The sequence below is a fragment of the Mus caroli genome, unplaced genomic scaffold, assembly GCF_978045245.1.
Source record: "Mus caroli unplaced genomic scaffold, Mus_caroli_1 scaffold_13, whole genome shotgun sequence".
Taxonomy (NCBI): Eukaryota; Metazoa; Chordata; class Mammalia; order Rodentia; family Muridae; genus Mus; species Mus caroli.
This window is the reverse complement of record NW_028227268.1, coordinates 63,604,457-63,619,127: the sequence shown is the minus strand read 5'-3', so window position 1 is coordinate 63,619,127 and position 14,671 is coordinate 63,604,457. Positions and strand designations below refer to the sequence as shown.

The following is a 14,671-nucleotide window of genomic DNA, read 5'->3' as shown; positions in this document are numbered from 1 at the left end:
AGCACTTGGGAAGCAGAGACAGGGGTACCTCTGGTCTACAGAGTGAATTCGAGGACAGCCAGGACTACACAGAGAAACCCTGTCTCAAACAACAACAAGTAGTCTCCAAGTTAAAGCATATATATACCCTCCCTCAGATACCATCATCCCTTTCAGTTGCTGCCCCCACTGTGAGACACAAAGATTTAAGAGTCAAGGCTGACTTCACCCAGTCATATTTACCAAGTCCATGAGCTCCCAAGGCTTCAACTGAGACTTATGGCTGCCTGACAAGCATCTTTATAACATACCTTACAGGCATCTCCAACAGCCTAGCCCCACAGCCAGCTCCTTGTTTAGTCATCTGCTGAGTATCTCATACTGTTATAGGCCCTGGCAATGTTTGTTTGTTTCTCTCTCTCTCTCTCTCTCATTTTCTCTCTCTCTCTCTCTCTCTCTCTCTCTCTCTCTTCTTCTTCTTCTTCTTCTCTTCCTCCTCCTCCTCTTTTTTTTTTTGGTAACAAAAATTCTGTTGGAACCAAGAGTTTCTGGATCCCTCTTCCTCATCCTCTTAAACCTATAGTAAATCCTGGTCTAACAGACCTGGCAGAAATGAAAATATTTTAAAGAGACAATTATTCCTTTCAATCCAACTATCAAAGTGTTAAAACAAAGGCACCCAGAGAAATGGGTATCTCCCCGGGAATCTCAAACTGGGAGAAAGAAAAGGCACCAGCCAAAAGGGGACCTGCCTTTTCACATAATTTTGTTTTTGTTTTTTGTTTTTGAGACAGGGTTTCTCTGTATAGCTCTGGCTGTCCTGGAACTCACTTTGTAGACCAGGCTGGCCTCAAACTCAGTAATCTGCCTGCCTCTGCCTCCCAAGTGCTGGGATTAAAGGCATGTGCCACCACTCCCGGCTCATCTTCACATTTCTAATGAAATTTCAGATATAATCAACGGAGCACCAGAAATATAAGCAAAAAGATTTTCTTTGGAGGTGGCCAGCAAGATGCCATAGTGCAAAGAAAGCTTGCTGCCACCACCCAGCTGGTTTTTTTTTTTTTTTTTTTTGATTTCACATAATTTTAACAACTTGTTAGACCACCTCACAGAAGGAGACTAAAGTCCAGACAAGGATGGATTAACAGCGTGTGTAGCCACACCTGTACTGCTCAAGTATGCAAATCTTTGGCCTTCTATTTAATCTCACTTCAGGACTTGGTTCATCAGATCTCTTTGTACCTCTTCCAATGTGGCCACACTGAATAAAGCTCCATTTTCTTTTTTCACTTTTAGCTTGGCTCGGTTCAAGTCCAACTCTGCTCACTCTAATGGGCTCTGAGCTTCACTCTGCTGCCCCCTCCCTTAGAGCCATCTCAAGGCTCCTCACTGTCCTGTCTCTGAATTGTTTTTCTACCTTAAAGCTTCTACTTAAAGAGCACCTTTACCCTTCCTAGTGCCCACCACAGCACTCCAGACCTGAGAGCTTCCCAATGTAACTCAACATGTGCACCAAAGGTTACCTGCCCAGAATCGAGTCTTGTGTACACTGCATGGACACCCAGTGTACACCCAGTGAATGGGCCCTCCAGAGATCCTCAGTTCCTGAACTCTCTGTGTGGTATCTGCCTTTGTAAGGTTGTAACTTGCCTTCCCCAGGACAGGTACAGAGTAGTTAGCCCTGAGAGGACCCTGTGTAAGAGAGTCATGTCAGGCAACCCCTGGGTGTCAAGCAAATTCACATAAATGACGTTCTTGGGGAATAGGCCCACGTCACTGTGACTCCTAACACACTGCGATTGGCATAATGGGTCTCTTTCAGCATTTCCACCACACATGTGCCCTTGAGTAAAACTCAATAGCAAGTAAACAGCCTATTTTTAGTTAATTTCCAAAGTAACAGAAGACGCAACGTTTTGCACACCTTCCCATTACAAGGCTGAGTGGGAGAACAGTGGGGCAGTGTGTCCGAGCGGGGGCGGCAAGACTGGCTTTTTCCATTACCTGTCCTCCTGCTCTGTAGCAGACCCTCTTTCCACTCCCTCAGAAGTTCCCATCCCCACCCTGGGAGGCTCAGGCATGCTGTCTGAGGATGTTTCGAGCAAACACCACAGCCTAGCTGCAGGGTATGCTCTAGAAATTCAGAGAGAGAAATGAGACCATGCAGTGTTTCCACCTCCCCTCCCCAGGGTGCCAACTCCGATCCTTTCCTGTTTTCTTCTGGGGTGGCTCTGCCCAGGATGCGCAGTTTCCATAGGTCTGTGTGGGCTAGGGATGTGCATCACCAGCACTTCCCAGCTGGAGGTAGGAGAGGCAACTTCATGGGCACACACCTGGGTTTCGGGCCTCTCGCCAGGCCTCACATAATCGGCTCTGTTACTAACACCCAGAGGCCAGCTATCATGTGAAGACCAGGATTACAGCACTAACTACACAGGGCACAAGGACTCATGTTCCCATTACAGTGCCACAGGCTAGGTTGCCCCAGAGCTCTTGAGAGCATATATACTTGCTGGCCCTAACCTCTTTCTTGCTCGTGGACACTGGTCTTAGATACTCAAGCAAAGAAGTGATTCCTAATTGGGTTTCATACTTTCCCAGAAAACAAAACAAACTACGTATTTTACCTCTACTCTCATGTCCTAGACAGTACAGGATTCTGGGACCCTAAAAGGGTCCTCATCAGTGAACACCAGAGGAAGAATGTCCTTAATTCAGTTCAGCTCTGACAAATGTCTGCCTCAAGATCACATTAGGTCCCAAGGGTGGGGTTCTGTCTCCCAAGATGTCCCTACACTGGTGCAGAGGCAAGCCCAGGTTGTAGTACCTCTCTGATGGCCAGCACCTAGAAAGCAGGGTTCCAAAGGTCCTCCTTGGTTTGGAGTTCTCCTAGAAGCTCGTATTACTCAAAAAAAACCACCAACTTCTATTTACTATTAAGACCTTACACGGGGTATAAAAAGAAGCAAGAGGCCAAGTCTAAGAAGAACCAGTCCTTACCTCCCTAAGCACATAGGATCCTCTGAATGGGTCTTCTAGGGATGTTGTGGACATTTCATGCTGTGGACATGACTGAAGAGACGCTGACCACTGATGACCCACTCAACCTTTAGCCCTAGAAGCTGAGGGCTGGGCTCAAAGTCCCCACCCTCTGATCCTACTCAGGTCTTTCAGTGAGCCACTCCATCTGGAATCTACCCTACTGGCTGTTGGATGGTGTTGGACTCATTAGCATGAAAAAATGGCATTTATCAGCTCAACCCGTCCAGGAATTTTAAGAATTGTAGGCCAAGGAGGAGATTAAAAAAAAAAAATCTAAAATGGTGTTTCTAAATATAACATGCTGCCAATGCAGGAAAAGAGGGAAGGGGGGGTGTAACAGGGATAAAATGTATAAACACATGCATACCTGGAAAAAACTGGCTCAATACCAGAGTTAGTGATTACACGTGAATGGAATTCTGGGTGCGTTGGGGTTTTATTGTTGTTGTTATTGTAACCTGGCTTTTTTTTCTTTTGGAGCTAAGTCATGATCTGTGGTTCATGTTGGCTTAGAACCTCGGAACCTTTCCGATTCAGCATCCCCAATATTGGGATTATAGGCGTGCACCGCGAGTCCTGGCATCGATGTTTCTCGTCACTTTAATTTCTCTATGAGCTGTCATCTCTACCATGACCTAGCAGCAACACAGCTCCAGACGGATCACAAGCGTCACGGTGAAGGCCACAATAGGCGAGTTAGGCCAAACAACCCTCCTCCGCCTCGTTTCTATCCTTCCCCTCTTCCCAATGCATACGTACTTCTCTACCTGAACCTCAGCATCTCCCCCCCGCCCAAAAAGCTCATTTTCTCCTTTTAATTTTTCCTCGTTCTATTTCTAAGAAAACATCACAATCTTTTAAAAGGTTCCTCCACAATCTATCCAAGACACTGGGGAACATCTCCCCCACCCCCACCCCCACCCCGCCGCCCCACCCCCACCCGCCGCCCCACCCCCACCCCGCCGCCCCACCCCCCGCGGATCCTGACCGCCCGCTCCGCGCCCCAGCATCCTCTCAGGACCCAGTCATCCTTTGAGGTTTGAGACTGATGTTCATCTCCTGTGTCGGTGGCGGGCTCCGGTACTGGCTAGCTGCGCGGTAGCAGCTCACCTGAGGCAAGAGGAGCACGCCGAAGACGCAATGGCACGCTCCACTGGACCACCAGACAGAGACGCCAGCAGCTGGGGAGCAGTCAGCCACTCGGCGAGCGCTTGTACGCCTGCGCGAGAGGGCGGGGCCGCGTAGGCGCGCACGCGCACACCCTGGGAGCCCCAAGGCCCGCGTTCCTGCTGGAACGTCGCACCTGTGGCTTTTCGTTCCGGGCTCTTTCTCGATGGTTACTACTCCGATCTGATTTTAGGGGGTTTCTCAACCTCCGGTCCCCATTTGGGGTGTAGTGAGAAGCGGGACTGGGCCTCTGGGGTCAGGCTCCCCGGTGGATGGATCGGGAGACACGCACTTTTGCCGAGCGGTACTACCGGGGCCTCCGAGACCCAGTCCCTAGCGGCGGCGGTGGCGGCCCCACACCCAGCGGCGTGACCTTTATTCAGACCCCGGACACCTTCTCCTATGCTGACTTCGTGAAGGGCTTCCTGCTGCCTAACCTGCCCTGCGTGTTTTCTAGCGCCTTCACCGAGGGCTGGGGCAGCAGGCGGCGCTGGGTGACCTCGGAGGGAAAGCCTGACTTCGAGTATCTGCAGCAGAAGTATGGTAGGAGGGCGCAGACGGGAGGTATAGACCCCGACATGGTTGGGCGGCCGGGGCCGGACAGACTAATGGAATCTGGATAATTCGCCCAGAGGGTGGCCGGAGCCCAAGATGGTGAACTACGTGTATGACTCTGCCATTTCTGTGCTGACTCTCTCGCTGCAGGAGACGCGGTTGTACCGGTTGCCAACTGTGGAGTGCGAGAATACAATTCAAACCCAAAGGAGCACATGTCCTTCCGCGACTATATCAGTTACTGGAAGGACTACATCCAAGGGGGTTACTCCGCTCCACGGGGCTGCCTCTACCTCAAGGACTGGCATCTGTGCAGGTAATAAGACAGGACGGCGCATGGCCATTGGGCACTTACTCTAAGCAGCTAGTGCAGCCAGTCCAGTTGGAGCACGCCCGCTGCACTCAGAGGGGCTACCTCTACAACAGAGTTCTAATGTGTATCACAGAACTGATGAGAGGATGTGGGGAGATCAACATAGCGAGCCAGGTAGACTATTGTGGGGAAGCTAAGTCTTTCGTACATCTTGTATGGGTACAGGTGGCCTGTTGTCTCCTTCCTCTTCTGTATGTTTGAGCTGGTATCTCTCAGATCCTCTGGGGCTGTCCTCTCTGCGACCCCACTGAGAGCAGGCTTATTCCTTCTACGATTGCTCTGGGGATTCTTGCCATCCCCTGGGCCATTCTAAGCTCTCTAAAGGGACAAGTGACCTTTCCACAACCACTCTTGTCCCACTTTGGAAACCCCTTTACTCTTTAAAGAGACACTCAGTACCCTCCCTTATCAGCTTCCACTTTTCTTTACACATCTTGTAACAGCTTTACTTAGGAGATTTTTGACGTCGTGCTGGAGCAAGAATGCATTGCATTCAGTAGAAACTACTTCAAAATTTGAATTATGGTGTTTTCCCAGGCTAGCCATATATGGTCTGTTCGTCTCCCACCCTTCTCTCTCAATGATGGACAGAGTCAAGAAGCCATAACCTCCGTCTAAACCCCCGGATCTACTAAAATGATCACACCTTTACAGTGTGCTCTGTTGCTAAGCTACCGTGGTCATGCACTTAGGCACAGAGCATATAAACACATGCTGTTAGAATGTTTTGACATTTATGGTATTTTCAGCTTGGACATGTCCGTATGTAAGGCCATCGTAAGCCGAGGTGCTCCCTACATCTCTGGAGTTTGGGCTGTCCCTAAGACCCAGCTCACATGATGCTCACTTTGGAAAGAGCACTACCCTTTTCCATGGTGACCCTGCCACTGTGTGTTTTCCTCTACCTGACATCCCTTTCACAAGCACAGACCATTGTACTCAGACCCCCAGCAAAAGGCACAGTGTAATATTGAGTGAACCAATGAACAGTTGAATTCCTGTATCATTTGTGTGCGCAGTGAGGCTCCGAGCTGTAGAGTGGGATGGAATTCAGGCCCCTGCAGTTCCCATAACTGACCAGATGCAAGAGAAACACCAGCTTCCAGCTACCCTGCCATGCTACTTCTGTGGGCCCAGAGCAGGAGCTGGGTAAAGTGTGACCAGACACATGTCCTGGATCTCATCGTGGCAGAAACAGACTCACAGGCCTGTAGTACAACCAATTTAAGCTTATCCCTGACTAGTGTACAAATAAATGATACTCAGACTGTGGTTTTTTATTTAGCTTTGACAATTGCTGGGGGTAACTCCTGTTCCACTTTTCTAACTGTGGCCTGGCTACACCCCTAGTGATGTTCCCCAAGTGTGTGATGTTTCCCCCGGCCATATGCTCATGGGCCATCTCTCATGGCGCCTTCTCCTCACCTCCTCGTTCTTTCCTTTTCTCTCATGCTCAACCAGGTAACTAAACCCTCCCACCCCTGCCTACCTCTAATTTCTCCAGTAATTGGCTGTAGCCATTTTTATTTAATCAATAGTTTTAAATTAAGGAACAAGGTTTGCACAACCAGAGCTGGTAACTGAGAATTCACTCATAGGTCTAGACCTTAGGGTACAGACCTTAGCATCACAATACATAGCAACAGAGCAGACCTTAACACAGGCCCTAATACTCTTGTGTGTATTGGAATTTTAGGTAAACTTTTTTTTTTTTTTGGTCCTTTTTGTTTGCTTGCTTTGATGCTGCTGGTATAAGTATTTACCAAGTATTACACTGGCATATTTATGCTAGAAAATTGTCCATTTGAATTACAGTGTTTGACTGTGCTTTTGTCTAGAACCTGAAGCCAGAAAGGGCAGAAGGTGTAGCATTGCATAATCAGGAGGCCACAGAGGAAGCCATACCTGAGAATTTAAAAGATGAATGAGTTTGCTACACGTGCAAAGGCAAAGGTTCCTGATGTTGGGGATCTACAGATAATTTGTTGCTACTAGGGTTCTGGCCATCTCTGTCTTTTGTTGGGAGTTATAGGCAGATGAATCTAGAAGTTTTCCCCAGAATCTCCCTTAAGGATGGTGTTAGTGTAATCCATCATTTGGAGGCCCATTGATGGGTTTTGAGACTCTCACACTTGGGGCTGCAGCCTGGAGTTGCCAGGTACCATTAGGCTCTGAAGTGTTGGTGAAGAAAAGGGGGAGGCCTGTAGCTCCCTGAACTGATACTCACCATGTGTTCCGAGGCTCAGTGACTACTGCCTAAGTGGGGTGGTTAAGCTGGGGTGTCCCCAGAGTCATCTTCAGCATTCTGAACTGAGAAAGTCCACTAAGACTGGGTGATCTTAGGTGGCCCTCTTAGATGGGGGTGCACGTGCTTGGGTGGGGTAAAGAGTGGATTCCTGTGCTCTCCACAGAGACTCCTTAGTGAATGACTTGGAAGACATATTCACCCTGCCCGTGTACTTCTCGTCAGACTGGCTGAATGAGTTCTGGGACGTCCTCAATGTGGATGACTATCGCTTTGTCTATGCAGGCCCCAGGGGCACCTGGTAAGAACAGAAGGGACACGGGTACCTGGTGAAGGTGAGATGGGAGGTGTGGCTATCTGGGGTATTTGCCTAGAGTCCTATCAAAAATAAATAAGTAAACAGGCTCCCTGCAGAACTCCACATGACACAAACCAAAAGCCCTTGCTGTAGGTCTCCCTTCCATGCAGACATCTTCCGCTCCTTCAGCTGGTCAGTCAACATCTGTGGGAAGAAGAAATGGTTGTTCTTCCCGCCAGGCGAGGAGGAAGCCCTCCGGGACTGCCACGGTAGCCTGACCTATGATGTGACTTCCACCGAGCTCCTGGACACCCACCTGTATCCCAGGATCCAGCACCACAGCCTTCCCATTGAAGTCATACAGGAGCCTGGTGAGATGGTGTTTGTGCCCAGCGGGTGGCACCATCAAGTGTACAACCTGGTAAGACTGTGCACGTGACCTTGCTTCTGCCATGCTCCCTCCCTCTCCCTCCCCGCCTTTCCCACTCTAGCTGCCTCTGTATCATTAAAGAGGGCAGTATTAATCCTCTGTGAAGGCTGGATATAAGGTACAGAAGCCACAAATGAGACTATTGAGAACGTATCCCCTTGCCCTATGTTAACCTGGCTCCTGCCATGGCCTATGAAGTTCTTTCCCTCATCCCAGTGTGTTAGCCATTCATAAGATGGGATCCACACTTCCTGCTATAGTATCTGAGAGTCTGTTTTCTACCTTTGCCGACTATTCTTCATTGCTGTGATAAAGTACTCTAATGAACAGCAACTTAGGGGAGAAAAGGGTTTATTCCAGGTTACGGTTTTTCATTGTGGGGAAGTCAAGGCAGGAACTTGAAAATGACTATGGTCACATGGCATCCGTGGTGACGATTAGAGGGATGAGTGCGTGAAGATTGACTCCCTGACTTACTGCTCCACCCAGTTTCTCTAGACTTACACGGTTTAGGATCTTCTGCCTAGGGAATGGTACTACACACAATGAGGTAGGTTTTCCCACATCAGCTAAGACAGTCTCCCCACAGACATGTCCACAGGCATGTAGACAATTACTCATTATGAGTTCGAGGCTAGCCTGGTCTACAGAGTGAGTTCCAGGACAGCCAGAGCTATACAGAGAAACCCTGTCTCGGAAAAAAAAAAAAAAAGATTATCTTCTCAGGTGATCTAGGTGGTGTCAAGCTGACACTGAAGCTATTACACCCACCTTAAGCACTGAGCCTGGTGGGCATGGGCGTGGGGTGGGACTTGGTTTGCTTGCCCATGGTGAGGCCTGCTGCCGCCTCACGGACCAGCTTATCTTCTACCCTCCAGGATGACACCATCTCTATTAACCACAACTGGGTCAATGGCTGCAACCTGCCAAACATGTGGCACTTCCTGCAGCAAGAGCTCCAGGCTGTGCAGCATGAGGTCGGAGAATGGAAGGACTCCATGCCTGACTGGCACCACCACTGCCAGGTGGGAAGCAACCTGATCATATTGAGTCAGCCTTGGGGCCAGCACAGATGCCAGGGCCAGGCTCCATGACGCAGACCCTACTGGCAATTCTCCTGGCTTTGAACCTTTGTCTCTGGGTCCCCTCTTAGCCCCTGACCCCTGAATGTGTGGGAGGGGTCTTTACATACCAAAGCAGCCTGAGTCTGGATGTGGCCCCAGGGCTTACTTTCCCTTTCCTCTTGGTTCAGGTCATCATGAAGTCCTGCACAGGGATCAATTTTGAAGAATTTTACCATTTCCTCAAAGTCATCGCTGAGAAGAGGCTCCTTGTCCTGGAGCAAGGACTGAAGGGGGATTCAGGGGACAGCCAGAGCCTAGGCCTGGGCCTACAGCAGGCTGCATTTGATATTGGTCGCCTTGCAGATGTGCTGGCCTCTGTGGTTGTGAATCCTGACTTTCAGAGATTGGACACCAGCGCATTCTCACCACAGCCAAAAGAGTTGCTTCAGCAGCTGGAGGACGCAGTGACTGCTGCAGAGGCCCTTTAGTATGCTGTAGCACAAGATGCAGGAAGAATTCTGGAGAGCAGCTTCTTCAGAAGGGCCCAGGGCCCTTCTGGAAATTCAGGCTACATTCCTGAGGAATAGGATGTGCCCCAAGCCTGTGCCAGTGCAGTACTTGCAGAGGGTGGACCTTGAGGAAGGTCCAGCCAAAATGGGAATTTAACTCTTGGAGGCTAGAGAGATGTTCACCCATCTAGCCTCTAGCAAGCCTGCCAAGAATGTGAATTGAGTAGTGGTCATGAAACCAGGTTTCTTTGGAACCTCTCAGCCTCTTGTAGTTATCCTAGGACTCCTGAGTGATGGACATCCGATTTGCCTACCTCAGAGGTATCCCTGTGTAACCTGGAACATAGATGTATATGTATGTATGTTTGTATGTATGTATGTATGTATGTATGTATGTATGTATGCAGTTGCCCTTCAAGACTCTCATCCTCTAGTTCTGTCCTAGGAGCTCCAGACTCCAACTGAATTAGGAGGAATTAATCAGTGTATGAAAAGCTGAAGGGGGAGTTCCTTGTTTTATAAGGTATTTATTTATTATATGTGAGTACCCTGTAGCTGTTTTCAGACACTCCAGAACAGGGCGTCAGATCTTATTACAGATGGTTGTCAGCCACCATGTGGTTGCTGGGATTTTGAACTCAGGACCTCTGGAAGAGCAGTCAGTGCTCTTAACTGCTGAACCATCTCTCTAGCCTGAAGGGGGAGTTCTTAAGCTGGGTGTCATTTGCCAGTGGCTAGAGGCACAGTACTAAGTGGCTGAAAAACCCAGGTTCTGGTCCATCCAAGTCCCCAGGATAGAGATGATTGTACAGAACTAGGGAGCAATAGCATTCTTCTCCACGGCAGTCCTTCAAGGCCTGGCCTCCTATGCTAGCTCATCTGCAGAAGTATAGGGAGCCCTGTGGAAGAGACAGATAGACCCAGTCTCAGGCTGACCCTGGATAAGTCAGTGCTTTCTCTGTTGGCTGTGCTCACTATCTATGCATGTTGGAGACAAACAATTGCTTCATGGCCTCCATGCATCCACATGACTGGTGTCTGCACACCACCATGTTCTCTGTGCTGTTTCTAGAAGTAGGGGTTGTGGCTGAGGACAGGCCTCTGTGAGAGCCTGCTGTTTACTCTGGACTGCAGCATAGACCACCAGAATGAGACACAGCTCTAAATAATGCTGAACTTGTGAACATCTTTGCAGACAATTGTCTAAACCTACAGCCTTCAAGGTCTGAGCTGAGGCCTTATAGGAAGAAGGAAATTATAAGTAGAATTGGCCACAATCTTTGTAGGGTTCTTATACAGGACCTCATGCCAGTGACACACCCTGTCGTCCCTAAGAAACCCTTCTGGGTAAGGCCTGGGAACATTTCAGAGGAGCCATGTGAGGCTGAGAGAGCTGCATCTTACAAGGCACAGCTGGTGGTGTGCTGTGCTGCAGGGTAGCTAATTCACCCTGTGAGCTGCAGGTCCTCTACAGACTAAGTGTAAGCATGTGGGTAGGGGCAGGGACACCTATCTTTCCGCCCTGCCTGCCACAAGGAGCAGCTCTCTTGGTTGGGACCACTAGGGAGCTGCGGGAGATCACTAGCGAGGAGGATGGCACTTGGTGTTAGATGGAGAGTCAGTGGGAAGAGAATTATTTACTAAGACCTTCAAGCCCTTTGCCAGCTAAATAATGGCAGCACCTTCTATTTCAGAGCCTATTCCAGCATTATCTTAGGGAGTCCTCAAACATGGCCAGGTAGATAAGCTTGCTCAGGGTGGTTGTATCTGGGGCCCTGGTTCCTTTCCTATGTGGAGACACTTCACTCAAGTGGGCCAGCAACTTAATTTACCTCCCTTACTCTAGACTGGCAGAATTAAGAAAAACTAACATCCTAGGATTCAGGGAATCCTCTCTCCCCATCCTTCCCAGTGGGAGGATGATGCACACATGCCACTATGCCTGGCTAAGCCTGCAATTAAATAGTTGGAGAACTCAAGTGTAGATACAGATTATGGGAGGGTAAAATAAAAAATCAAGAGCAACATTAGAAAATACACAGGAGAATACCAGAAATGAAGTGACAATATACAAACTATCTGTAAGACAGCTAAAGCCTTACCTAGAGGGAAAATGATAAACTGGCAGGACTAAGACAAGCGTCTTGGATCAATAACCAAAAAAATAGAACCTACACAGTAAATGGAAATAACCAGCACAAGTCTTTGAAATAGAGAATAGCAGTGAAACCAAAAGTTGGTTTATAAAAGATCAATAACCTGAGCTGGAGAAATGGGTCAGCAGTTAAGAGCACTGACTGCTTTTCCAGAGGTCCTGAGTTCAATTCCCAGCAACCACATGGTGGTTCACAACCATCTGTAATGGGATCCAATGATCTCTTCTGATGTCTCTGAAGACAGTTACAGTGTACTCACATAAGTCTTTTTTTAAATAACCTGTGCATACACCTGTAATCCCAGCACTTGGGAGGGTACAGAGTGCCAGCGCAACCCTAAACTCTGGAAAGCCTTTCAAGAAAAATGCATGCCTTTATTTTCATGAAAGTTACATGGTTTTAGTGTAATGATAAGCTTAGAACAGTTATAGTCCAGCCAGGGAAACACCAAAAAACCCTGTTGTGAAAACAACAAATGTACACACACAATTATCCATGTTCTCGGAGGACTGAAACCACACAAATAGTGTCATTGTTGGGTGTCTTCCACCTTATTTTTTCAGACAGGGTCTCTCATTGAACTCCAGGACACCAGAGCTATTCAGGGAGACCTGATCTCAAAGAACAAGCAAACAAACCCAGCTGCTTCTTGGCTGTGGGAAACAAACTAATTTGGCAGATTGACACAGGAATGATGTGATGGAGGAAAGCGAATGGGACAGAGAGGAAACTTAAGTCCTGCAATAGAAGGGCAAGTCTCCTCTTGCTGAGGAAATGGGCCAGGAAGCTTTCACATCTTTCTCTTGTTTCTCACTATTGGAATTCACAAGGCATGGCAGGAGAGTAATGAGTCATCTCCTTAGACCCACACCGGACCAAGTGTATGAAGTCAGGTTCTGTCTTGTCAGTTGGTGTATGCAAGCTTAGACAATGACCTCTGTGTGGCTGGAATTATGCAAGCGATTTCTGCATGCAGGCCTTGCAAAGGGGGAAGAGTATGTAGCTACATTCCAGTCATACCTGGTGACTGACTCACCCATAAACCAGACCTAGCTAGCTATTCCTCACACGGGCACCATCTGCCAGTGCTTGTGTGGGAAATTCCCAAGTGGTGGCAGCCTTTCTACCAAATGCCTCTGAGGAACTGCAACAGGAGGAGACAACCAACGCAACCTGACAGGCAGCAGTTACCCTCCATACCCAGCTGCATCAGTCCCTGTCCCAGCACCTACTACTCACCCACACATAGGTGCCTCCCAAGTGTCCAATCTTAACTCCCAAGGAGAAGTCCCTGTACTCTGCAGCACTGCCAGAATTCCCATTATATAGGCACAAGTTTGCAAATCTGCATGTTAGATTTATAAATTGTACTGGCTGGTTTTGTGTGTCAATTTGACACAGGCTGGAGTTATCACAGAGAAAGGAGCTTCAGTTGGGGAAATGCCTCCATGAGATCCAGCTGTAAGGCGTTTTTTTCAATTAGTGACCAAGGGCCCCTTGTGGGTGGGACCATCTCTGGGCTGGTAGTCTTGGGTTCTATAACAAGCTGAGCAAGCCAGTGAGAAATATCCCTCCATGGCCTCAGCATCAGCTCCTGACTCCTGACGTGCTTTGAGTTCCAGTCCTGACTTCCTTTGGTGATGAACAACAGTGTGGAAGTGTAAGCTGAATAAACCCATTCCTCCCCAACTTGCTTCTTGGTCATGATGTTTGTGCAGGAATAGAAGCCCTGACTAAGACATAGACCCATACACCATCCTTAAGGTGGTTTCCTGTTTAGCTGGTGAAGAAAAAAAAGCCATTGAGACATGGAGAAATAAATATGCAGAAGTCTATGATCCCTAGTCATCAGGGTTGATGCGAAGATGTGGAAGGAAAGTAGAGCAGAACATACAAAGTATATGCTATATAAATAGTATATTAAAAAATAAGCCAGTGATAGAAACAAACAGGGGCAATGGGGGATGTGTGAGGGACCAGGGAAAGCCCACCCCCAACTGAAACTGAATCACCTACAAGAGCACACTGTACAAATAACATACAGACCCCAATTTGCTGGCTAGTGGAAACATTGAGCCTCTGACTTTTCTACCCATCTATGGCCCACCTCCCTTCATTCTTCTTTCATATTAACCTGTCTCTGTAGCCTTAGCCATGTGTCAGTGTACAATTCCTTGTAGGGTGCCCTCGAGACTCTAAACTTTGCCTACAACTGAGCACAGCCTGTGTGCATTCATCTTTGCTTCATAAGCAGTGTGCATGCACATCCTGATAGTTCAAAGCACAACAGTTCATAAAAGTAGTTGTACAATTATGTAGTTAACACAGGCATCCACATGTGTTCACAGGAATTACAGGCTGGTGCAATGGTAGGTGTTCCGGCAGCATCTACCATTATGTGTTCTACAGGATACTGGCAACTACCCCTGGCCTCACCCCAGGACAAGCATAGGTGATGCCATAGGCCATGATCCTTCACAACTGTGAGAACTCCTTCCCTGGGACTCAAGAATGCAGGTACATGGGATTGTAGGAACAATGGCTCAAGTTTTGATGTCACAGGATGCCATGGAACCCTCACCAGGTCCTGTGAAATGAGGCCCTGGTGACATGGGTAAGCCCAGAATATCTAAGTTTTGAAACACAAATGGTACCTTCCTTAAATAAGAGCTGAAGAAGGTATCAGGCCATATAGCATTCTTTGTGTGTGTATGTGTGTGCGTGTGGTTTTTCAAGACGGGGTTTCTCTGTGTAGCCCTGACTGTCCTGGAACTCACCTCGAACTCAGAAATCCGCCTGCCTCTGCCTGCCAAGTGCTGGGATTAAAGGCGTGCGCCACCACGCCTGGCT

At 48.4% G+C, this 14,671-nt stretch overlaps 2 protein-coding genes across 6 annotated transcripts in view; one reads left to right on the top strand and one right to left on the bottom strand.

Annotated features, from left to right (window-relative positions):
- Nucleotides 1-4,246, bottom strand: part of Snap47 (synaptosome associated protein 47) — a 46,391-nt gene extending 42,145 nt beyond the window's left edge. For 2 of the 3 annotated variants that reach the window (XM_029483437.2, XM_021176083.3), the window contains exon 1: nucleotides 4,135-4,224. The gene's annotated coding sequence lies outside the window, so the exon portion shown is untranslated. Of the gene's footprint in view, nucleotides 1-4,134 lie in introns of all 3 variants that reach the window. The other variant, XM_021176082.3, reaches the window with a different exon arrangement.
- Nucleotides 4,247-4,276: 30 nt separating this feature from the next.
- Nucleotides 4,277-10,083, top strand: Jmjd4 (jumonji domain containing 4). 3 transcript variants are annotated; one of them, XM_029483436.2, is made up of 6 exons: nucleotides 4,277-4,734; nucleotides 4,897-5,062; nucleotides 7,531-7,665; nucleotides 7,804-8,083; nucleotides 8,971-9,117; nucleotides 9,345-10,083. In XM_029483436.2, exons 1-6 carry the CDS (start codon nucleotides 4,464-4,466, stop codon nucleotides 9,642-9,644), a joined length of 1,299 nt encoding a protein of 432 aa, XP_029339296.1. In that variant the 5' UTR covers nucleotides 4,277-4,463; the 3' UTR covers nucleotides 9,645-10,083. The 3 variants fall into 3 exon arrangements, with proteins under 3 accessions (XP_029339296.1, XP_021031739.1, XP_021031738.1); XM_021176080.3 differs by having other exon boundaries at nucleotides 4,278-4,734; nucleotides 7,852-8,083; XM_021176079.3 differs by having other exon boundaries at nucleotides 4,278-4,734; nucleotides 7,816-8,083.
- The last annotated feature ends 4,588 nt before the right edge of the window (nucleotides 10,084-14,671 follow it).

Excerpts from the sequence above, each read along its gene's own strand:
- Jmjd4 (XM_029483436.2), top strand. The coding sequence starts at position 4,464 with ATGGATCGGGAGACACGCACTTTTGCCGAGCGGTACTACCGGGGCCTC. Across the intron at positions 5,063-7,530 it reads AAGGACTGGCATCTGTGCAG|AGACTCCTTAGTGAATGACT; the intron begins GTAATAAGACAG and ends TGCTCTCCACAG. Across the intron at positions 8,084-8,970 it reads ACCATCAAGTGTACAACCTG|GATGACACCATCTCTATTAA; the intron begins GTAAGACTGTGC and ends TCTACCCTCCAG.